This window comes from Echeneis naucrates, chromosome 8 (genome assembly GCF_900963305.1).
Source record: "Echeneis naucrates chromosome 8, fEcheNa1.1, whole genome shotgun sequence".
Lineage (NCBI taxonomy): Eukaryota > Metazoa > Chordata > Actinopteri > Carangiformes > Echeneidae > Echeneis > Echeneis naucrates.
This window is the reverse complement of record NC_042518.1, coordinates 12,056,973-12,081,015: the sequence shown is the minus strand read 5'-3', so window position 1 is coordinate 12,081,015 and position 24,043 is coordinate 12,056,973. Positions and strand designations below refer to the sequence as shown.

The following is a 24,043-nucleotide window of genomic DNA, read 5'->3' as shown; positions in this document are numbered from 1 at the left end:
ACATCCCAGTAGGCCTAGTGCAGTGTTCCTACAGTATATTATGAAAAGAGAGAATGTAGTGGGATAAATGGGGGTATAAATAGAGACTTTCAGCAGCTCAGCCACTTATACTTAGCACTGCTGACTCAAGGAGCGAACAAGGGAGCAGTAGGCCAAGCGACAGAGAGGAAAGGTCTAATTTTGCAGACATGTCTTCAAGTAGAAATGCAGGGTGGAAGAATAAAGCAGATTGGAGTTTAAAAGCAACTGACGTTGCACTGTGACACCACAGGGTTTTGCTTGTATTTTAATTTCAAAATTTTATGGAATACAGCCGCAAAGGTGAGTTATACAATCATCACGATTAACAGTTGAAAATGTAAAAATGTCTCTATTTCAGATTTCATATAGTGGACACAAATGGATGTAGACGAGTGAAAATAAACACCAGAAAAACGTTACAATATTTAGAAATAATGGTGTTTACATGGCAGTTGCTAAATATTGACATTCATTAGAAGGCACATTCAAGTCAAATGTGACCTTTCTTCCACTCTCCTTTAATGAGTTGGTCCTAAGCAAAAGTACAAAAACAAGGAAGAAAGTTTTCTATTTGTTACTTTATCTCCCTTTATATTGTCCACTTTCTCTCTGTTAATGTCAAACACACACACACACACACTTTTGGCCGTGAAGTGGGAGCAGTACCTGTTATTTTTGTTGTTTACATTAGACTGTACTTTTTATAGTCCATTATCACCCTGATTATATCAAATCGTATTCCCAATTTACAGTCAGCGGATCCCTGTAATTTATGAGGTTCTGAAAAAATCTCTGGGTGTGCATGGACCAAAAACCCTAAAGGTTTCATCCAGTTGAAGTTGAAATCTTAGTCCAGCCCACTTCCTCATAGACGGCTGTGATACCGCAGTAGACATGAGCCAAAAAGTTGGTCCAAGCTGCGGCCACCTCTGGTGTTACAACCTCTGGGAACTCTTCGCCCAGGACTTCTAGTATCACACCGCTCAGGATCTGGGCCAGATACAAATAGATGGAGTCATTCATTTGTTGGTCTTACATAAAGTTTGCTGTGGCAAGAAATAGGACTCAGGATTGATACTTATGTTTCTATTTCCGTTGGATGCACAAATCCATGTAAATTTACCTTAATGTGATTAATCTATCACTATAATGTAGAAATACTTGTTTTTGATAAATAAAATGCCAATAGAGGCCTCAAAGGCCAACAGCCAAAGAAGCTACATGAATGTGTTTCTGCATTTATGTACAACCCAACTTTAAGAGCTAATGTTCTCATGTCTGTCTTTTACGCACACACTTTACCTTGAAGTACACAGGCTCCACCTTGTGTCGGAGTGCGTGGGCCTTGCCCAGCAGTTGCAGCACTGAGGCCACCTTGTCTGAGTTGTCGAGGCTCTCCACCAGTGTATTGATGGAATTCATTACTCTGTGAGCGTGCTTCTTAAGCTGAGCACTCCGCTCCAGCTCCTCCGGCTCCTTGATGTCCTTGAACTGGCTGAAGTACTGCTTGGATGAAGGGAAGTTCACAAACAGCCTATGAAAGAGGAGAGTAAGTGTTAAATGAAGGATATGAGTATTAGCAGCTGCTGTGAAGCTCTACTAATCTCATCGCCCTTCAGCACGCACCAGCTCCATCATTCAAACCCACGTCTGGCAACATACCATAAGTAAACATCAGCTCTGTGATGAGCGTGCTGCATATTATACCTTCAAATATTAAAAAATGTAAAAAAAAAAACAGTCAAATAACTGACTGCCTAAGATTTTAAAGTTTTCAAGAAGAGTAACAATGAAATTATTGTTGGCTATTACATTATGAAATCACACACAAGTTGCGACTTGTAAGTGTAAGACTGTGCTATTCTTATTAATTCAGTTTGAGTACTGAATTGAAGTGTTCTTCTGGTAGGCTGAGCTCTTATATCTACATTATCCTTGCTTTATCTTATAGGAGATTATATAATAACATGCATGGAGAGATCACATTTCAAGAAGCGGAAACTGTAAATCTTGACACAATGATTTGTTCTGCCTCGGATAATGCCTGGGAGGAATTTGATTTCGTAACTGTATCAGCTTTGGCTTTGATAAATGTGTAGACATGTAAATATGATGTTATTTATGTATATATCTAAAAACTGGTGAAAGTTCCTCTATGTAAAGAAAATGCGAAAGCCGCCTCATCAAATTTAGGTTTTAAGTGAGCTTTAACATGCATCCACTTATCTGTGTTATGGGATAAATCATTTAACAGAAATCTGGCCTGTGACTCCACTAATTTTTTCCTGTTACAACATGTGGCTCACCTTATGAATACATGGTTTCTTCCATGCCTTAAAAAAACAACCCAGCATCTCGCAATGTCGAACAAAATGTGAAACGTATTAGTTAAGAATACGTGAAAAAAAAAAACTCAGGCTACCTTGAGCACATCTTCTGTTTGCTTTATGCTTAAAGCTGGAATTATTAGTATTACTGAGAAGACAGTATATTAATTTTTTTTGCCATGTTTACAGGTCTAGTTTAAAAATTTCCCTTGAACATCTCACCTGATTCACACTGTGCTCCCTCTGCAGCAAATAGTTCAAAGATATTTTCTTTTGATTTTATTCCTGTTTGACCCTCTGAGGTATTGTGGAGAGTTAGCAAAGAGAAGTTAAAAACTCACCCCCTCCCACAGTCTGGGAAGAGGGCCAATGCATCTGGTTTAATCCTGATGTCCCATCTCTGTCTGTCTTTGTAACAACTAACACAATAAAATGAGCATTTTTTTGTTGGTCTTGAAGCATATGGCGAGATATTATTTGTGCCTTAAAAAGGTATGAGGGTGGAAGGTTGCACCCTGATCTCTCAGTTCTGGGTGGAGGGGCTTCTGCAAGAGGTGAGAGCAAAATATTCCTAGTTTCACTGCAAACTAATGAGGAGCCATGGCGTTTAATCTCTCTCTCTTGTAATTGCATGACCTGTGGTTGCATATAAATAGCCTCATTAGCATTTTATATGCTCATTGGATTCCTAATCCTTCCTTATCTGTTCTTCAAAACTAAATGAAGAACAGAATACAAAGAAAGTGTCTTACTCCAAACACATACTGCTTTAATTTACTACTTTAGATCTTATCAGTTAGACAGACTCTGGTCTTACATCCAAAAGGAGAGTTTACCATGGTCATGCTTATTGATCCCTCATTCCTCAAATTCCTGAAGGAGTAGGGTTCTCTGTGAAGGAATGTGGAGAGGGAAAATATGGCGATACTGAGTGAAATTATTCTAATTACTTGATAATTAGTAATATACATAAATACGTAAATGACTGAATGGTGACTGGATACATTATTTCACTGATGGTGACTGCTCATGAGTTATCCTGTGCGTTTTTGCTAAATCTCCCTTTAAACTTTCAGCCCCTGCAATCATGGAGGATTATAAAGGCGCAGTGAGCCATGCTGTACTGTCACACGTGAAAAATTGTCAAAGACTTCACACTTATATTTGGCAACTATATTCAGATGTTTCAGATTACCAGCTGTTTTTGTTCATGGATTCCAGCAGTAACATTTGGGAGGGAAAACAAACAAAGGTCAAGTGCAGAAATCTTCCACCACACTGCACGCTGATTAGGTACAATGGACTGATGAAAAAAAAAAGTTACAGACTTAAAATGGTGATAGAAGTCTCTGTCATCCCCTGTTTTCCAGGAAAAGAGGGTTGCTCTGAATGTCTGACTGCCAGTGATGGAGTCATACTGCTGTAGGTTGCCTGGCTCTCTATACAGGCATTCAAAACATGACCTGCCCTGGAAGGGAGGGAGCCCTTTCAGAGCCAAAGATGCCTGTGGGATGGATTATAATGTTTACTCTTTTCATCTGCTGTTTGAAGAATAGGTTTAAGAAAAGGCAGAGGTGAGAATATCACAAGCAGAAATATGACTGGCTGTGGAAATGTTGGAACTGTGGAAGTCATTATTTAGACTTAGCATTGGTTGAATTCTGAGTGACAGAAAGACATCAGTGGGCCCTTTGCCTCCAGCAGGTGCAGTGCAGAGGGGGAAAGAAGCAAAATGCTGTGACCTTATCACCAGACAACCAATTCAAGTTTTACAGGTAAGGATGAAAATGATGAAAAGTTCTTAAAACAGAAACTGGATGGTATGCATAATGTTTTGTGGGATGTGCAGCGGTGATCAGTATCAGTAAGCATTGTTTGAGTAAATACACAACCACAGAAATTGTGCTGAATATTAAAAAAGCTTAAATATAATGCACCTTTCTGTCTTGTATTCCTGCCTTATTATATGTATATTCAATTTAATTATATTAACTTATATCTATGTATTTTAATACTGAAGTATTTTACAATCTCAATTCTTTACCTGCGTCAAAACATTGCAAACAGGAGAGTTTAACTACAGAGAGAAATACCTGACCAGTATGGCCACTCCAACATCATCACAGTTCTGGTAGACTTTTGTCCAGGAGTCCTGGATCATCACCCTCTCCTTCTCAGTCAGTGGGCTTGGTTTGTCCAGGTGGGCCACCTCACCCTCTCCCTGCATCCTCTCCGTCTAGGAACACAGTTGTGCTGAATTGAACTCGTGCAGAAGGCAGGGCTGATGAGAGTACCCCTCCCCCAAAATAAACACTATATTGCTACCCTTTTCCTCTCTTGCCAGATGAAAGAGAGAAAGAAAATAAATTTCCCTGCCTGCCTTCTCCTGGTGAAAATCTTTGCTCTCCACCCCTGAATCTCTGCTGAGCGAGTGTAGGAACAGGCTGGAAAAAAAACCAAAAAAAAAAAAAACACATGAAACACACACAGAGAACAAGGAGGAGCCTCTGTACTCTCCTTTACACGCTCCCTTCCCTCTCTCTCTTTCTGTCTCCCTCTTCCCACCTCACCTTCTTAAGTGGTCTTTGATGAAAACACGATGAGCCAGAAGACAAATCCTTCATATGAGAGTCAAATATGTAATACATGCAATGCAATGCAATGTAAGGTTATTAATTTGAAATAAGATAAGGGAACACACTGACCTTTCCTTCCAGTCACCATGCTGAACACTCCAGGGGATAAACCTGAAGTGATATTGAAGTTCTCACAAAACCTTCTCAACGTTAACATTTAAATCACTTAACTTAGTGAAAAGAAGTGTTACATCCAGAAAAAATAGGCCAGGCCACTGTTCATGTGGGTCTTTTCTGTTCTTCTAATGGAATACTGATTATTTCAGTGTATTTAGGAGCCACACAACTCCACCCTACTGTTGTTGTTCAAACACATACACGTTTTTCAGAGCACTTGGTTATTGTATCATGCCTGTGTTGTCACAGCTGAAAACTTGACATTGTGCTTGTTCAAATTTCCTAAATGGGCCAATTAGTCAGGAATCTGTGAGTTAACTGTCAAAGAAAAGCACACAAAGGAGTAGTCCAAGGACACATATCACAAAGATATAAGATAGGCTACAACTGAGGTGACATTTATTGCTTTGCAACAAGGCACTCGTGTTAAATATTGCCACAGTCAAAAGGTGTAAAACCTGGACATAACAGAGGCATAATTTCTGGCACTGATGCATCTCATATTTTGTATTTTTATTTTGCAAAATAACTATTTTAAGCAGCCTTATGTCAGTTATTACGCCAACATATACTTTAAATATTATAACTTTGGTTAATGGTGAATGTTATTCAAGGTCAAAAATAATAAATGAAACAAAACATCAAATAAGCATAATACAGTAAAATGGGAGTTCATATATTAGGGCGCTCATAGCACATGTTTTTGATCATTAATCTGGTTGGTCAAGGTTGTTGTGGCTCAGGTGATAAAGGAGAGTTGGTCAATGATTGTAGATCAGCACTGTCTAGTCTGTTTGGTTTTTAGTTTCTACGTTAGAATTTATAATATTTTATGATTGCGTCCGCTGTCTACACCCACCTCAGCAAACACCTACTCCAGAGTATGCGCAATATTTATGCTATACTTTTGACCCAGTCTCCTAAGAATCAAAAACAGATGGTCAACATGAAACAAATCCCAAACGCAGAACTGCACTCAGCAGATACAGGGCAAATGAGCAGTGACACCCAGTGGAGAGTTGGAGTAACATTATTTTTTTGGTGCTGCCGGGAATGTTTTGGTATTTATAAATAATTTATGACACCAAGTATTCCAACAGGTGTTTTTTATGATTGTCTGGTGTATCAACTAGGCTGGTGACATTGAATTACCATCACTTAACTGTCTTGATCCACGTAATAGGTGTATTTACTCCTGTACTTATATTGCTCTCTATTCATTCATTATAAAAAAAATCTACTGTGATGATTCCGTTTTACACACATGCATTGATACATCAACAATAATTATCTTTTGATAAAAGATCAGTCACTTTGCTTGATGGGGAAATTATGATGTGCTTATGTTCGAACTTGTATGTATGCTTTTACTAATGTAATAATGAATGCAAGAATTGTAAAAAAAATTGTTTCTCTATGTATTTGTCATGTTGCTGCTTTTATTCAATTGAAAAAAATCTAATTGTTTGTATATCAGCAAATAATTAACATTGAAAAAAAAAATCAATCGCGCTCAATGCTACTCCTTTAAAACGGTAGCAACCCAAAAGCGCACCCGGTGAGTTTGAACCTGCGAGGCTTCCGTAGAGTGCGCACTGGGGGTATGCTACAGTGAGAGCTACCTGAGTGACAGGTGTCTGTGATTTAGCTGCCAACAAACCGACTTTGCAGCAAACTCACAGAAAAACAATAACGACTGTGTAATTCATTGCTATGCTAAAGCAAAGCCCGTGTCGAGCACCGAAGGTTATTTAGTGATACTATCTCACTCGGCTGCCAAGTGTGCGCTAGCTTGGCTAGCTGGTTAGCTAACGGCAGCGGCGTCACAGGCGGAAGATCGGAAACAGACTCATTGGTCGGCGGCCGCTGCAAACCAGCACCACGATGAATGTCCCCAAAAGTGGTTACCGCGTCTTTTCTGCTAATTCGTCCGCGGCATGCACAGAACTAGCCAAGAAGATAACTGAGTGAGTATTATATAGTTGTATTTTCCATCATTCCTGCCGATTAAGGTCTTGGCCATTGATCTGTTTTACGTCTACACACCAAGACATTTGAGCTCGAAGATAATGTTCAACTATCTGTCAAAGCATGTTAAAGGATCTGCCTTATGAATTATTAAAATGTATTATTTATTTAGCTGTGGTTACTACAGATGGTATTAGCTGAGAAGAGCTATAGTGTAATGATGTGTAAGTGTATGCAGCTGCTATTGGATGCTCTGAGGAGCCAGCAATCTAAAAATAATAATAATAAAAAAAAAGAATGAATTGATGATGTGATAGACGCCTCATGTTGGTCAGTGTGTGAGATACTGCAGCTGGCAGCATCGTGAAATCATTGCATTTGACTCGTGGCCATATTGTAGTTGTAATCTCTACGCTCTTCTTTTCCAGGAGGCTGGGAGTTGAGCTGGGGAAGTCTGTAGTCTTTCAGGAACCCAACAGAGGTGAGGGCAACATCACGTCAAGTACATAGGCCCAGCTCACGTCACAGATGATCTCAGGTCTAGACCCAACAGTTCTTACAAAGAGCAAGCACTTTGCAATTACGGCAGAGAGAAATACAGAAAGAGAAGGAGGATGACACACAGCGAGTCTTGATGGGAACTGTTATGTTACAACATATAGAACTTTGGTAAAATGATAGCTAGTAACATTATTTATTTAGATTATGAATAATGGTAAACTAAGCAGTAAATATTTTTTTAAATGACGTTTCTCTGGATACTCTGATAGAACTTACAACAACTACAGTGTTACTTTTACAAACATACTCCATATGATGCAGATTGGTCATGTTACAACTTCTACATAAGCTTGATTTGATCAGTATCCTCAATTTCTTGAAAAAATGTCTGTTGGGTAATGATTATTTGAGGAGAGGGGCATTAATTTTTGAAGGCTGAGGTGGAATGAATGTGATTCAGGAAAGAAGCTTCACTATCTTTATTTCAGAAATTAATCTTTATGTCATAACATGCAGATCTGCATAGCCTACAGTGCTCATGTAAAATGTGCTTATGAAATTTGTTTATCAATCATGAAAACTTTATCACTGTGTCAATAATGAAGAATTTGTCCAAGGCGGGGTTACAGAAAGTACTAAAAAGGAAATAAAGGCATGTAAGTAAATTCAATGTCATAAACGGACTAAAACAGAAACTCAACCAAAACATTTCTTGCTTTAAATTTCATTTCATATGTAGGCATTCAAATGGCACTAAATCAACCTTAAACCTTGAATATTTCCTTAGTAGAATCTAAATCTTGAAAGGGATGATTGGGATATCTAAATGTATTACTGTATTATGTTTTTGTATGGACAGAGACGAGAGTTGATGTGAAAGAATCTGTCCGTGGACAAACTATCTTTATCATCCAGACAATACCAAGGTGAGTAAAGAGAGACATGGGTTTTTATTGCTGCCACTTATTTACATTATGTACTGTTCTCACTGATTTTCCTATATCTAGAGATGTCAACACAGCCATCATGGAGCTGCTGGTTATGGCTTATGCACTTAAGACCTCCTGTGCAAAGAACATCATTGGAGTGATTCCATACTTCCCCTACAGCAAACAGTGCAAGATGAGAAAGAGGGGCTCAATAGTGTGCAAGTTGTTAGCCTCAATGCTAGCTAAAGCAGGTAAACACAACAAGATTTGCATTTAAATCTGTTTGCACAGAGTGGGTCTCATGTCTCAAGATGAAAACAATTTGAATTGTTGACTGTGAACAAGGCTTCACTACTTGCTTGTATTTTACCCCACAGGATTGACACACATCATCACCATGGATTTGCATCAGAAGGAGATCCAAGGCTTTTTCAGTTTTCCAGTGGACAACTTGCGTGCCTCCCCTTTTTTGATTCAGTACATCCAAGAGGAGGTGATAATCTTATTCCAATTTTTATAGTATGTTTTTAGGTATCCACCTTATTTTCAAACACGGAAGTAAATAGTGACAAACTTCTGTTTTTTGTTTTTTTTTTTGTGCGACACTTCCGGTCAGCCGCTTTCCCTTACCGGAGCTAACGGTGCAAGCTAATGTTGATCAACAGTGTCGTGGGTGCACTATAAAGAAACCGTAAAAAAAACATGATGGGATGCTGGTACCACATCCTCAGACGCTTACCGACTGACAGTACCAGTTCCAGTACAAAGCTGACCTCCACTCTGCCAGGGTCCTTAATACATCGGCCGGTTGTTCCTGCAGTCACGCATGATATAAAAACTCAATTGATACTTGAAAATGAGAAGAAATTTTATTTAATATCAAGTTGAATGTGTAATTGTATACTCTGAAAATCGCTTGGTACCATTCACTTCTTGAAATATAATCATAAATTGTAATTGTGTAGTTAATGTAAACATACATATTATGTATTTATGTATATCATATGTAAATATGATAGCACAATCAAGGCACAATGGTCTGTAGCTAGATTAAAAAAAAAAAGTGGACATGACGTTTTTTGCCTAAAATGAGATTTCCATTTTTACTCAGCATCATCATGGATGAACCACAGGCAAAGGGATTTATCGTCTTTCGGCGGAGGAAGCAGATCATATTGCGGCTTACATCCACATTCAGCTCTCGTATGCGGCCGATGTTTGAAACACTCCCCTTCTAAGTAAACTTTGCGTTCATACCAGTTATTATTATAGCCCCTAAACACACAAGAGACCCGGGTTTTCCTTGACGCCATTACTTAACCAAAAATAAATAAATAAAACAAAACACAAAAATCTCTTTGTAGCTGCGGTAGACACAAGTTAGCTAATAGCTACACAGTGGTGAAGAGTGCTGGACTGGAAGTGTCGCACAAGAAACCGTAAGCTAGCTGCGTTGTCTTGCCTCTGTGCCTCTGTGAAAACTAAGGCGGGTAGCTGTTGTCAACTACACTTGTACACATAATCAGTGTATCACTCTGTTGTAACCTTTGACGCCTGTTTTCCTTTTTTCTGTCAGATTCCTGATTACCGAAATGCTATTATAGTGGCGAAGTCTCCAGCAGCAGCTAAGAGGTAAAAATACACATATTGCATCATGGCTGAACTGTCCACTCATTCAAATGTGTTTTGTATGCCACCGAATTTTCCCTGTTTTTTCTGCTTTCAGGGCTCAGTCCTATGCAGAGCGGCTGCGTTTAGGTCTGGCTGTGATTCATGGTGAAGCTCAGTGTTCTGAGTCTGACATGGCTGATGGAAGACACTCCCCGCCATGTGTGCGCAACACCACAGGACACACAGGACTGGAGCTACCTTGTAAGAACACCCATGCTTATAGAGCACTGTGTGGTGAAGTTTCCTTTGCACTTTTTTAGATTCATTGCTTCATAAATTTTACATCTACAGATCCCTGTTTATTGTTTCTCATGGATTTTTTTTCCCCCGGTCACAGCATAGTTGAATTCAGGAAGAAATTTCTTTATTAGTATAATTCTTATGTTCTTTAAAGTTTAATATCTCAACACTCCAATGCGTGCATATTATAAACACATCCTAATGCAGTCTTATTGTGCAAATCTGTTTGGCAATTAATCTGTCGTTTCTCTCTCATACCATCAACCATACTCAAAGAAATAGATTTTTGTCTTACTGCATGTTTTAATTCCACAGATACACTACCTCTACTCATTCTGCATCTTCAGCAAGCTGCAACCCATAACTTACAAAAAATGATGTGCTTAATAATGTTAGAGCCATAGTCCCTGCCTGTTCCTTGGCACATACCTTGATTTAAAGGTCCCATATTAAAGACAGGAAGATTGTAAATGTTTTAAAGCAGATACAAGTGCCTTATTAATACTGTGAAAGTGCTCAGTCCATGGAGAAATGCACAGAAGCTGAATTCAGAAACTATGCGTTAAATAAACTGTCACAATGTATAAAATTTTAAAATGTCAGCTATGCAGTCACCACACTGAGGTACCTCAAGAACAGCCCACTTTGGCCCACCATCCAAAGTTGTTGTATCACCTGCAGAACACCAAATGGGATAGCATGGTGGCACTGTTGCCTTTCAGCAAAAGGTTATGGGTTTGAAACCCGGGCCTGGTGCCTTTCTGTATGGAGTCTACGTGTTCTCTATGCATTTCATGCATTTCATCCAACATGCAGGCATGAGTGGGAGTCTCCCTTTATGCCAGCCCTGTGATGGAAGGGTTGTGCCCTTGCCCTGGCCTTGTCAGTTGGGATTGGCTACAGCAACCCATGGCGTTGCACAGATAAGACATGTAGATAATGGATGAAGGACAACACCAACAGACCAGTTGATCACTTTGCCAGCAAGAAAATGCTATAAAATCCTTGGATGTCAAGAAGCAATCCAAACCTGTCGCAAGAACAGAATAATGAGTCCAGCTTTTTTTTTTTTTTTCTTTTTAAAATAGAGTCTGAGTTCACTCTGTTTATTTCAGGACTGACTGACCATTAAGCAGAGGCTCTGAGTTTTCTTTGTCCTCAAATCTATCTTCTTGTGAACATCACAACTTAAAATAACACAATTAAAGTGTATAATGTGGGACCTTTAAAAATAAATAAATAAATAAAAATCTAGAAATACTAACACAGCTCTGGTATATAGTATACAAAATATTTCCAGTGTGAATTTCTGGTATGGCCATTTAAATGGTTCACTCTGACAAGATATCAAATAACTGTGTCATTGGCAAATGACTCCAAAATATTTGCGTCCTGTGTTCACTTTATTATTTCTTGAAAAAATATTTATATTCCTACTTGTGTTTTAATTCTTACCCTTGACTTAAAAAATCCTCCACTGGGACAATAACTGAGAAATAGCCTCATCTATAGAAAAACAAACAACAGATTTGTTTTATATTTTGACACATTAAGTAATTTATGTTGATGGGACTTCTTTTGAATTTCTGTCAACCTTGCGAGGATTTTCCAAGTCTTGGCATCATGTGTTTGTCATGTCAAATACTTGTGCATTTGTGTTAACGTGGTGTTTATTTGTTGGTAATAGCAGGCAAACAACAAGCCCCGTTCCCTGGCATAGAGCTCCCAAGTACGGCTGTAACACTTAACTTACATTTGACTATGAAATGATTCCTCCTCAAACGGTTCCTCAGTGCGTGCATGTTAAAATAAAGGGTTTGTGTTGCATCTTGTGAATATACAGTCTGGATTCAGGAAGGAGACTTGAAAAAAAGAAAATAGACAAACTGATTATTAGTGCTCAAAAAAGTTGCCTTTTCAGGCCAGTTAGCTACAGAGTGCTCATCACTATATGCTATTTGGATGGCATGCTTGATTTGAAATAAGCATTTATTTTTACTGTACCTTTCAAAAATTCCAGACAGCTAGTTCTACAAGATGACCAAAACCCTCTTTTGTTTTCTTGGTTACTGATTCTTATTTTAAAATCCATAAATCAAACCAAAACCATCCCAAACATTTTTTTTTTGGGTTTTATTTCTTCCTACTTGTATGTATATGGACTCATCTTGCCAATCAACACATGATGCACCCATATTAAACCTGCTCTTAAAAACCTGATTAACATTTGGTCATAACTGCATGTGACAATAACAATGAAGCATGCTCTTCAAACCCTACATTTAGTGAAGGGAGGGAGAAACGTTACAAATGGAAGGTTTGGTGTTTCGTTTAAGTTTTCAACCTACATTACACAAATAGAAGTCTTTCTTTGCTACATCAATGTGAAATTAGAATTTCTTTTCATCAACAGCAAGAATTGGTGTAGTATTTTGATGGCAGAAGTTTATGGAACTTGGTGCCAAACTGTTGTTAAAATTGCAAGTAAAGTATTTTAAAATCTACCACAGGAATGTTGATGTAATGCTTGATATATGTCGACATTTCAAATTAACTTCAAAGACGGCTGACCAAACATTTCTCAGGTCATTTGTTGGGGTATCTCAGCAAGCTGTGGGGACAACGTAATCTTGAGAAGTGTGTGTACTGCTAACGTGGCTTTTGCTGTTTTAGAAGTCTGAATGTGACACTGTCAGGTTTTCTGATGCTGTGGGACTCACGGTATTCAGCAAGTGTTTTGCAAGGCATGCTCCTTTCTCTGCTTCTTTATACTTTTCCCTTAACAATTGGCTTTGCAGGCTGATTGTTTACCAGTTGATTGTTTCCTTCTATTCTTTCCTTTGAATGACCACATTTACATGCACACCAATACTCAAAAATGCATCCTTTTAAATTTGTGTGTGTGTGAGTGTGTGTGTGTGTGTGTAAGTGTAATTTAAATCAACACACAGTTGGTGGTTTCTACATTCATGTATTTTAGATCCAAGTCATGTGTCATCAATTGGTCACAAATTAGTCAGAATCAAAGTGATCAATTATAAAGACTCTTTAAACTTTTGTTTGACAGTTTGTATTGTAGTCTTATGGTATTGAAATTAAATGAGACCAGGATATTAGCAGTTTGACAGAATTAATTGACGCTGTCATCTGGGAGACAATTCTAGAAATAGATGTATAGACCCATATTGTGATGATGGGCAGCATTCTGACTCATTAATATTCAAAATTACAAATGAGGCTGTCTTCATAGAAATCATTTAAATGATGTGCTTTTTGTTTGTTGTTTATAAACTACGGAGACTGGAATGTGAGATGTGTTCTGTTTATTATGTGCATGTAAAAGTAGCCACTGGCAGCAGTGATGTTCGACTAAGGACTGACCCCCCAGAACATTAGCAAGTGTGAATGAAGAGACCCTCCTCAGTGAAATAAGACTGGTCAGGTGCATATTGGTTCATATGCAGACTGCCGCCATGAGCCTGCCACAGCTCTGGCCTGAGGCTGTGTGCGCACGAGGGCAGTTATACATTGCCCTCTGATTGGGTATCCTGGGCAGAAAACCCTGTCATTTGATTTTTTTGCATGGCATGTGCTTTACTAAGTTTACTCTTTCTGTTTAATCCCTTAGGGGTGGGGTAGACTGGGGGAAAATGTTCAAAGCAAATAATTGGCTTTTGATTGCCACTTGAAATTCAAATCAGGTGTATTACTATAACAGAATGTACATAAATTATATTGCTCATTAACAGCTGCGTTAATTTGTGAGGTGTAGATTTTATGAAATTGCAAAACATTTTCTCAACCCATTTTACCCAATCTACTGAAATTTCTTTTTGATTAAATGAAATGTTACAGACATGACTTCGTTGATGTGCTCTCACAGGTAACATTTCTGCCTTACTTTTCAGTAATGATGGCCAAGGAGAAACCTCCCATTACTGTTGTCGGAGATGTGGGAGGTAGAATTGCCATCATAGTGGTAAGACATTGTTGACATACCCATCTGATAATTATGGCTTCAAATATACATCATTTCAATCGATATTTATGAGTATAATTGGTCTAATTAATTCATAATCTATGGAGTAAATATAATTTCTGAAATAAGTTGAAAAGTGATCAGCATAAATATACTATGTTTGGCTACATTAAAGGCATTAATGAATCAATTCTCAATTCACAGACACATTGTGTGTACACGCCCTATTGCTCTACACAAGTGAAGGTCCTAAAGGAAAAATGAAATTATTTGAAAGTTGAAGTTGTGCTTTGAGGCCTGGTTATTGCATATGACTTGGAGACAAAGAAATGGGTGACTTTGACTTTTTTTCTTTGCATTTCCAGGATGACATTATAGATGATGTAGGAGACTTTGTTGCAGCTGCAGAGATCCTGAAGGAGAGAGGAGCCTATAAAATTTATATAATGGCCACACACGGTCTGCTGTCTGCTGATGCTCCACGTCTCATAGAGGAATCAGCCATCGATGAGGTGAGGAATGCTAAAACTGAATGTTATTTTCAGTCATGTGTATTACTTCTAGGGTTGAGGCTGTGCTGACCAGTGAAATGTGTTTTGGTCTATCATAAATGTGAATGAAAAGTGAAAAGGGAAGAAAAAGTGGAAAAACTTGTTCTAAACCAGAAAAAGTAGATTGTTCTTTAGCTCATAAATTTTATACAAACAATGTAAAACTCAATACTCTGGCAGAGGGTTTTTCAGGCAGCCTTTTAAGCATGCAATGATCAGTTGCATTTCTCCTTTTATTCGTTCAGACTTTTTCAGTTCCTCTCCAGTCTTTTGTGATCAGTAAACAAATAGTAATAATCAGGTTTGTCTTTAATGTGCCATTTGTTTTAAGTTATTGTTATGCAATTGGATTGGATGATTTCATATTTCAGTTAAATGAACCTTTCTTCCTAATATATACAGTGATTTTCAGCTTCATCTCCCTCTCACAGGCAAACGTCTTCACTGTTAAGTGTTAGAACATAGTGTGGATTACAAGAATGTTTATTCCCCGACTACAAAGGTTCATCACCTGACAATTCCTGACCAACCTCATATTTTTAGACTATTTAAAAAAAGCTCATATTCTGTCAAGAATGAAACTTAGACAAATATTTATATGTATGTACACACACACACACACACACACACACACAAAATGTGTACAGATCAAGTTTTGGAGGTTATTCAGTTGCCCAAAACCAAAAACATCCAATTCATGTTGGCTTTTAAAGTGTGACTTATTTTATTCAAATAGAAACTCCTGAATTCTAAGCACATCCTCTGTGTTCTCTGCATCCACAGGTGGTGGTGACCAACACTGTCCCCCATGAAGTACAGAAACTCCAGTGTCCCAAAATCAAGACTGTGGATGTCAGCATGATTTTGGCTGAGGCCATCCGCCGCATCCACAATGGAGAGTCAATGGCTTACCTGTTCCGCAACATTGCTGTGGACGACTAGAGTGTCAGGCAGTGAGGGCTGAGGTGGGTTCTTTAGTGACTAAAGGCAGGTGCACTTCTTCTCAGTGCTCTAAAAAAACTTACTAATGCCATGTTCAGTGTCTTGTGTATGTCAGGATCACATGTGTCCTAAATAACTTAAAGGAAATGAGATTAATGAATTACCCAAAGTTATTTATCTACCTGTCAAAAGTTGTAAAATTGTATTTCTTTAGTGAAGTGGAGAAATGCATCTTGTCCTTATTACATAAGGCTGATGAAATAGTAAATAATAAGTAATTTGGAGCTTTGGCATATTCAGTCATATTATAAAGGTTCTCCCTACTGCACTTATGGGTCATACAATGTGAACAAAAGATGCTTTGTATTTAAAAAGATATTTTGTCATATGCGGCCTGGCATTTAATGACTCAGCTTCATCTACAAATGAGAAGAAGGACCTTGTGCTTTAAACCATTTGAATCATTTATTCTTGTTGGCCCTCGTAAAGGAGGATTGCTTAGCACTGTGATGTATGAATAGAGCAATTCCTGCTCGTTGGTGCCCATTCTGAACTTTATGCAGTTTATTGTTTTGCACCATTTGGGATCATGGGAACATTTTGGTAAGATGCCCTACATGACATAAGAAGTATTTCATCATCTGCAGAAATAAGGGATATCCTTTCATATTAGACGGTCAGTTCAACAACTAACAACTTGGTCTTAGTAATATCTATCTAAGCTCTGCTTTAGGTTTTATTTACACTGTTTTAAGAGATCTGCTTCTAAGATTACTGCTACTGCCACAGTGCCATGGAGGTGACTAGAGCATTTGATGATGAAAGGAGCAATGCTGTATGTTTAAGCTCAAACTGTTGGAAAAAATGATTACCTACCATGTCCACAGTGAAACGTGTGTGTCATGGAAACATAAGCATTTCAGAGATCTGAGGATCACAAATTAAATTAACTTCCATTATACTGTGGTGGAAGCAGAAGTTCAACAGTTAATGGTTACATATGCCTGGCACTAAGCGGAACTCTAGTTTTTGTGAACTGACCCTTTAATATTCTGTGCATCTGTTTACATGTAAGGAGCATTATTTTCTGCTCGCTCTAGCCAGTTTACTATAAATTCAAGAAAGTCCACATTATTGCTTTTTTCCAAGACCATAATAAATTTGAAGGAACCTGCTTTAGTTTGGTTAAATTATTCAAAGTTTGGAGTGTTTAAAGAAGTGTCCTTTGTAGTAGTGCTGAAATGAAACAGTTGTTTTATTTGGAAGTTATACATTCTATGGTTACATATTTTTGAATGCCGGAATCAAGTTCTCCTTTAAAATGTGACCACATGCTCTTTTTTTCTCTTCTAACTTTAAATCAGATTTAGATCAGCAGATGTTTAATTGATCAAAGCTTTAAGGTAATAATGGGACATGTGCGGGAAAAAAGAAATCAATTCTCAGCAGCAATTCATAGTAAATTGGCAAAAACAGCAGGTGGGTTGTGGTGTGTCCCTTTTGGAGCTTACACTTTTGAGAACATGCACCTTTCTGTACATGTCAGAATCACGCTCATGGAAAGAATAGTTTGTTGTTATGGTGGTTGAGCCTTTTGCTCAGGGAAATATACTTTGTAAGCCAATGCGCAACTATTTGTTTTATGTTCTTGCATAAAAGAATGTTTAGAATGTCTTCCATACAGCTGTGCTGCACATCTTTTTGCTTTTTGTCATTGAGTATTTAGTTATGTAATATGTACACTGACACACAAACACACAGGCATGTGGCACAGAGTTGTCCTTGTCTGTATTAAAGGTTGAAGGTATGCCAGCTCAGATTTTACATGTTATTAGCATATTTCATGGTGTCTGTGTCTGTATGGACTCTTCCTGTAATGTATCTGATGTCACTGACATTTCCTTTAAACACCCCATTCTCTGCCTCTACAGCCTTTGTCAATGTCCATGAAAATAAAATTGTTTCCTCTTATGCTGTGTTTCTAAAAGAAGGTCAAACTTATTAGGTGATAGGTTCAAATAGTGTATTCCAAGCAGGCGTCTCTTTGCATAGCTCATATGACACTGGAAATCAAATTAAGGGTTAATGAAAAGGCTATCTTAATATCAAGAACCTAGCAGGCAACATATCGGTTACCAGTCATTTTTTGATAGGTAGCCTGTCTTACACCTGGTAAGCAGTCGTCACAGTCAGAGATCCTGAACTTGTTCAAAACTTCTCAGGCTTAGGTCCAACACTGAGGAGCTTTGACCAAGTCAAGGAGCCGAGACAAACTCAGAAACATTTGTCCTTCATGGTAGGAGAATAAGTTAGGCTGGAACAAAGAAAACTGAAACAAAGAACATTTCTTTTGCCAATCTGAAGTTGCATATGTGTGCTCACTACACCCTGAATGAAAAGTTTACAGATCACACCTGAGTTTAAGACCCTCTCCTTCAGTATCCCCCGTCCAGGCACCAGAGAGACGAGCTCGTACGTGGCTGTGGACCAGCTGAGGACAGCTGTGAGTTTAAACAGGACACAAAGAGGAACCAGACATTTGATAATCACACTTCACTTCCTTGTCTGATTGTAGGGAAACAATGCACCTTTTCTGAGCTTTTTTTTTTAAAAAGAGGAAGCATACCTTTTTCTTTCCCTTTCTATGCCTATGTGGTCTTTAAACAAGTGCACACCATTAATCAGCATCTACACAACTTTGAAGAACCTTTTGAGAAAATGATGTGTCGAAGAGACTAAGCTTAATATTCATGTGTAGAGTAAAGCATATGGGAAGTTACAGGGAGAACATTCAAACTCCACACAGAAAGACCCCCAGACACCTCATTGGAACCCAGAACCGACAGGCAAACATTGCTACCCCCTGCACCACCGTGCCACCCTTAACATATAATACACAAAAATGCATTCTGGAGAGGGGGTTATATAGCCAACTACATATGTGGGTTGAATGAGCAAGCAAAAACATGGAGTGAAACTAAATAGAACAAATATGAATTACTAAGATTTTGCTTCTATCAGCTATTACATTGATCTTTATTCATTTCTTACTAAAAGTCAACCTGGCTCATTTATTGATATTTTACCATGCCATTGTTATGACTGATTTAGAAACGATAGCATGGGCAGCTGTAAAGTTTTCCTTTGCCAAGGACACAGTGTTGGTAATTCAATTTTACCACCAGGGGGCAATACAGCACAGTAGACAAGTCTGGATTTCCGACCTAAGCAACAAGTTGCTGGTTTTCTTTATTTTGCCTCGATGATTCACTTGATTAATACCACTTTCAACAAAGTCGAAATAAAATATTCAAATAAATTTTTGGTTCAACCAGCACTTTTGAAAAGGAAAAAATTATCATTTTGTCAACATAATAGAGGCTGGAATAGAATTAAATTCCTTTAATTTGCCTTATACAGCAATATGCTGACAGACTTTAGAGCTATTTGAGTTTGAGTTACAAACTCAAATAGCTTGTATAAAATTATTTCAAGACTTAGTGAGTCAGATAAGAAGTTATCCAATACGTATGACCTAACATATTGTCGAGAGATGTACAACGTAGAAAAAACAGCTTTGAACTTTTTTTTCATATTGGTGAAAGTTTTATCAAATTTTATTACATGTGTTAATTAGACAATAGGAGACTCTTAACAGAAATAATCAAACAACTGGTTAAGGATAACACAAAAAAAACAAATTTTTATTGGTAAAAGAAGGAAACACTAGTAAATGTACTGTATGTATTTAAACATGTATAATGAGGTGAAGCAAAGCAGCAGTTCAGAGTTACACAACAGGCTATACAATTTCACAATTTCTTCAGTTGTTCACCTGTTTCATCACACAAATACACAGACTTTTCCACACACCCATGATTCACAGTTATTGCACCAGCAACACAAATCCCCAGAATGAAACATCAAATATTCAGATATTTGAGTGAAAGTAATAACGCTGCTTTGAGAGTCGTCATTTTCTTTTTGATGTTAACACAACCTAGTGTCTATGCACTGATTAATTTTGATGTTGTTTGAGCAGTTCGACCACATTCTTTCAGGTCTTTGGGGTGGTGTCTGTTTTCAACACCTTTGTCCACACTGCAGCATCTGAGTCTCCAGCGCTGCTGTGGAGTTAGACGCAAGCAGTGAGGGGACTTAGTTTACTAACACAGTGTTTCTAAACACATTTAACACTGTTTCTTAGTTTGTCTCTGTCCACTCAGCTCCCTTTCAACGCAGCTCAACTCTCATTGTGCGTTTCTCTCTGTCTCTTTTTGTTTTTGCCCTCTGAGCAGCCCCACATCATTATGAGATGAGGCAGCTATCCGTCTTGTTCATAGGAGGTTGCTTGCTTCTCTCTTTGGGGAAGGTTTCGCGTCTCCGGCACAGTGCCGGACTGAGCCAACTGGGAAGGTTGGCCTGCAGGAGAAGCTCTTTGAAAGCTTCCAGCACGTTGATGTTATTTTTGGCTGACGACTCCATGAAGCTGTGGTTCCAGTCCAGCTCCACCGTGGACAGCACGTCTTCACTGGACACCAGCCGCTCCTGCTGACGGTCAATCTTGTTGCCTATCACCAAAATAGGCGTGTACTTGTCCTCTTTGACCTCCAGGATCTCCTCTCGCAGGCTCTTGACCGCCTCGAGGGATTCAGGGTCATCCACAGCGTAGACTAGGGCAAAAGCGTCGCTGTTCTGGATGGAGAGCTTGCGCATGGCTGGGAACGAGTAGCTGCCGCTGGTGTCTATGATGTTGATAGTGACTTTGACGCCCCCCACTTCATATTCCTTCCTGTGGAGCTCCTCCACTGTGCGCCGGTGCTTGGGCTCAAAGGTGTCTTTGAGGAAGCGCTGGATGAGGGCCGTCTTCCCCACTCCAGCTGCTCCCAGAAACACCAGACGCACCTCAGTCTTCTCTTTGATTTCAAAAGACATGCTGAGTCTCAGTTTCTCTTCTCCTCCGAAACTGAAGTAACCTCTTGTGTCGTCGTTTCTTTACTTTCCTCCCCTCTATTTGTCTGAAAATGGTTTGGATGGCAGGTATGGAGCTGTTTTGAAGAGGATGATAGTAGCAGACACATGTGAGTGTGCCTGTAAGGCTGCATGCTGTATTTATGTTCATACACAGTACCTGCCCCTTTCTGCTCTCAGCCAAAACAGCCAATCAGAGATGCTGATGCAGATCAAGGAGGGTAAGAGAAGAAAAAAAAAAAATAGCTGAGAGAAGTTCAGTTGTCTGTGTGTAGTGCAGGAAACATTTCTAACAGCTGAAGGTGACTGCTGCTGCAATGAGGATATGCACTTCCTTCAATTTTGATTTTGACATCATCAGAGGAACTGCAATGAGAGCTTTAATCTAAGACCGAAGTCTGGTTGTTCCAGTCTCAAACATCAGCTGGGGAGGAATCAAATTTTTATCAATATTTGCACTGGATGGTTTGGCGAAATTTAGGTTTATATCAAAATGATCAACTTGAAGAACAGAGAATCAAGAAAAAAATGAATCTTTCACTGTGTTCCGCATACAACATATTCCTGTTCAAGCAGTCTCAAGCACAACCGATTGGTCTTGAATTGGTTGTTATAAAATATCAAATTTTAATATTGTCATCATTGTTGAGGTGCAAAGCTAGTTCTTGATGTGTTAGGAGCTTTTACTATCCAAGGCAGTTTTGCATATAACAATAACTTCAAAACCATATCACTGACTAACCAAGTTTAAGCATTTTAATTAATCGACTTGTTGGCAAAATAAACGTGAAGTGACAATGAGTGAGCTTGAGTGGATTTAGTTTGAGTGACATGACTGGTCTTTCAGTTATTCAGTTTGGTTGTCATCATTAAAAATGTCACAGATTCAGAACAGCTCACTTTGGGACTCCCAGACAAGAATGGAATGCCAATAGTTTTTCTACTGTTGTGAAAAATTAACTGTCATTTGATCTTTGCAAGACTGTTGTGATGAGTAGAAAATATCACTTTTCTTCAAGGGAAACTCAATACTGAGAATGCTCATACTTGTAACAGTGTGAATGTTTGTGCTCGTGGCAGATTCTGTATGGAGGTAAATGCATAAAATCAGGTTTTACAGGTTCAGTTCCCTCTATATTTTCTTTTTCATTTCCTCATAGGTTTACTCGGACAGTTCTCTTGCATTTGCTGTTTGTTTTTTGTTTTTTTTTTGCAGTGGTCACGTGCAGTGCACAAAAGGGTTGATTGTTGCATTGTTTGAAATTCTGCTAACATGTCAGAGGCTGAAGAGGCTTGCATTTTGCTCCTGCACTCTGCAAGTGTGATGTGATTATCTGTTGATTAGCTGTTTGAATCACATCAAGTTTAACATAATATAAAATATGTTTAGACGGATTAGACCGATTCCCTTTTGTGTTTATAATTACATAACCCAACAAAACAAAGTGTGTTCAGTATCCCTGTTTTTCCCAGTGCTGCTGCGATTCACATGTCATCTGTGTGGGCAGATGAATGGTTTGCATTTAGTTCAGACAAAGTAAAAAAAACCAAAAATAATGCGATATTACAGTTATCATTATCATACTCAGATCTCTCACATGCTCCCTGAGCCCAGACTTTGTCACTTGTTGCTATGATACCACAGAATCCATTACCTGAAAGCTGGGAAAGGGATTTATGAGTAGAAATGTGCTCCTAATTAGTGTTGCCATTCATCACTGAGTCTAACTGTTCATGCTGCAGAATGATAATGGGCAGTTATGGGGTACATCGTCTGATTAGTTCACTGGCTGAACACCGTATATGTGATTTAGAATGATGGCCACATTTTATCGTCCGAAAGCTCTTCTTATATTTCCACTATGCCATGGCCCTGATTTCCTCTGTGCTATGTTTGTCAAATCAGGTTCTTTTTTTCCCCTCACGATTGCATTTGCATCTCCTGATGTTACTGTTGTGTTCTGCACTTTCAAAATGTTCTTCATGAGGGCCGGAGGGCGGTGAACTCTGGACTTTTTGACCTAGCCCAGACCTTGTTCTCCCCTCGCTAGAGACAGAATGAAGAGGAAACTAAAGCTGAAGGCCCCCTAGCAATTCAGCTCCATCTATCACTTTCTTCACATCATTAAACACAGCAGCAAGACAATACCAGCAAGGGACCAATATATTTCATTCATATCACTATAGTGTCTTTACAGGTCAGGACATTGTATCAGGATAATTCGAACTGCTACGAGGAACGAAAATACAAATATGAAAGGGCGTAAAATAATTTCATATAACTTTTAAAGTAAGTGCACTTTGCAATTTGCAGAATTATCTGCATTATCTGTGGTCTACATTTGGTCTTTTAAAGTCTTAACAGACATGGAGAGCTATTAGTATTGAATTGAATTTTCCTCTGAGATTTTCCTCTAAGATAAAAATCTAAAAACCCTCAAAAAAAAAAAAGTCTGAGTGGCATCACTGCGTTTGCCTTATTAAACTTACTTCAGCTATTGTAACACTATCACATCAATTGCTATGAAGCTTTGTACAGAAATTCAATAAATTACGTATTTATTTTAATACATTATCTCTATAAGGCAAAATTTTCAAATTCATAAAAACACAAGTTTAAGTCAAATTTCCTGCAAAACACACACTAAACCAATTTACTGAGGCAAACAGTGTGCCAGCTGAGTGTCTGCCATATTGAGCATACCAGCATTTAGATTGAAGCAATGCTGTACAGCCTCACAGAGCGGCAAAGAGCAAAGTGTTTCCCGTGCCACTATAGCGAGTACATTCGTAAAATGTTCTGATCTGTGTACAGTCCTAGTGGTTAAGATTATTTCCTGGGCTCTGCTGCACCATTGAGCTTTTCGGCTGCTCTCACTGGCTGTTGGTCTATGATGATGACTGACTGTGATAATGGCAGGAACAAGCTGTGCACATAGTCTTTTATTTGGCCATAGAAGAAGACACCTCCCTCAGGACCTGGTGCCTTGGAAAATTGAGAGTATATGTCTTCAGTGTCCCAAGAAGGAAAGAGGATCAAGTTTCATGAGATGCCACCTCATGACATTTACTAACAATGGTGCTCGATAAGCCAGGACAGAGGGCTAACTGGACTTGACCGAATTAAAACATTCTTGCATTAGCAGACAGTAACTGGGTTGGAAGGTTATGCCTGATTGGTTTCTATGTG

General features: G+C 38.6%; 3 protein-coding genes across 5 annotated transcripts; 1 reads left to right on the top strand and 2 right to left on the bottom strand.

Annotated features, from left to right (window-relative positions):
• Positions 1–266: 266 nt before the first annotated feature.
• On the bottom strand, positions 267–4,779 carry LOC115047494 (cytoglobin-1-like). The gene is made up of 3 exons (XM_029508458.1): positions 4,442–4,779; positions 1,324–1,555; positions 267–1,011 (listed from the first exon to the last, which is right to left on the bottom strand). The coding sequence occupies exons 1-3, from the start codon at positions 4,573–4,575 to the stop codon at positions 847–849; spliced, it is 531 nt and encodes a 176-aa protein (XP_029364318.1). The 5' UTR covers positions 4,576–4,779; the 3' UTR covers positions 267–846.
• Positions 4,780–6,697: 1,918 nt separating this feature from the next.
• On the top strand, positions 6,698–17,854 carry prpsap2 (phosphoribosyl pyrophosphate synthetase-associated protein 2). 3 transcript variants are annotated; one of them, XM_029508548.1, is made up of 11 exons: positions 6,698–7,068; positions 7,498–7,550; positions 8,430–8,496; positions 8,578–8,750; positions 8,877–8,992; positions 10,076–10,131; positions 10,226–10,371; positions 12,098–12,139; positions 14,319–14,389; positions 14,755–14,901; positions 15,724–17,854. In XM_029508548.1, exons 1-11 carry the CDS (start codon positions 6,986–6,988, stop codon positions 15,880–15,882), a joined length of 1,113 nt encoding a protein of 370 aa, XP_029364408.1. In that variant the 5' UTR covers positions 6,698–6,985; the 3' UTR covers positions 15,883–17,854. The 3 variants fall into 3 exon arrangements, with proteins under 3 accessions (XP_029364408.1, XP_029364409.1, XP_029364410.1); XM_029508549.1 differs by lacking the exon at positions 12,098–12,139; XM_029508550.1 differs by lacking the exons at positions 12,098–12,139; positions 14,755–14,901.
• A 1,391-nt stretch (positions 17,855–19,245) lies between these two features.
• Positions 19,246–20,949, bottom strand: LOC115047743 (ras-related protein Rap-1b-like). The gene has a single exon (XM_029508874.1). It carries the CDS (start codon positions 20,815–20,817, stop codon positions 20,191–20,193), a length of 627 nt encoding a protein of 208 aa, XP_029364734.1. The 5' UTR covers positions 20,818–20,949; the 3' UTR covers positions 19,246–20,190.
• Positions 20,950–24,043: the final 3,094 nt, after the last annotated feature.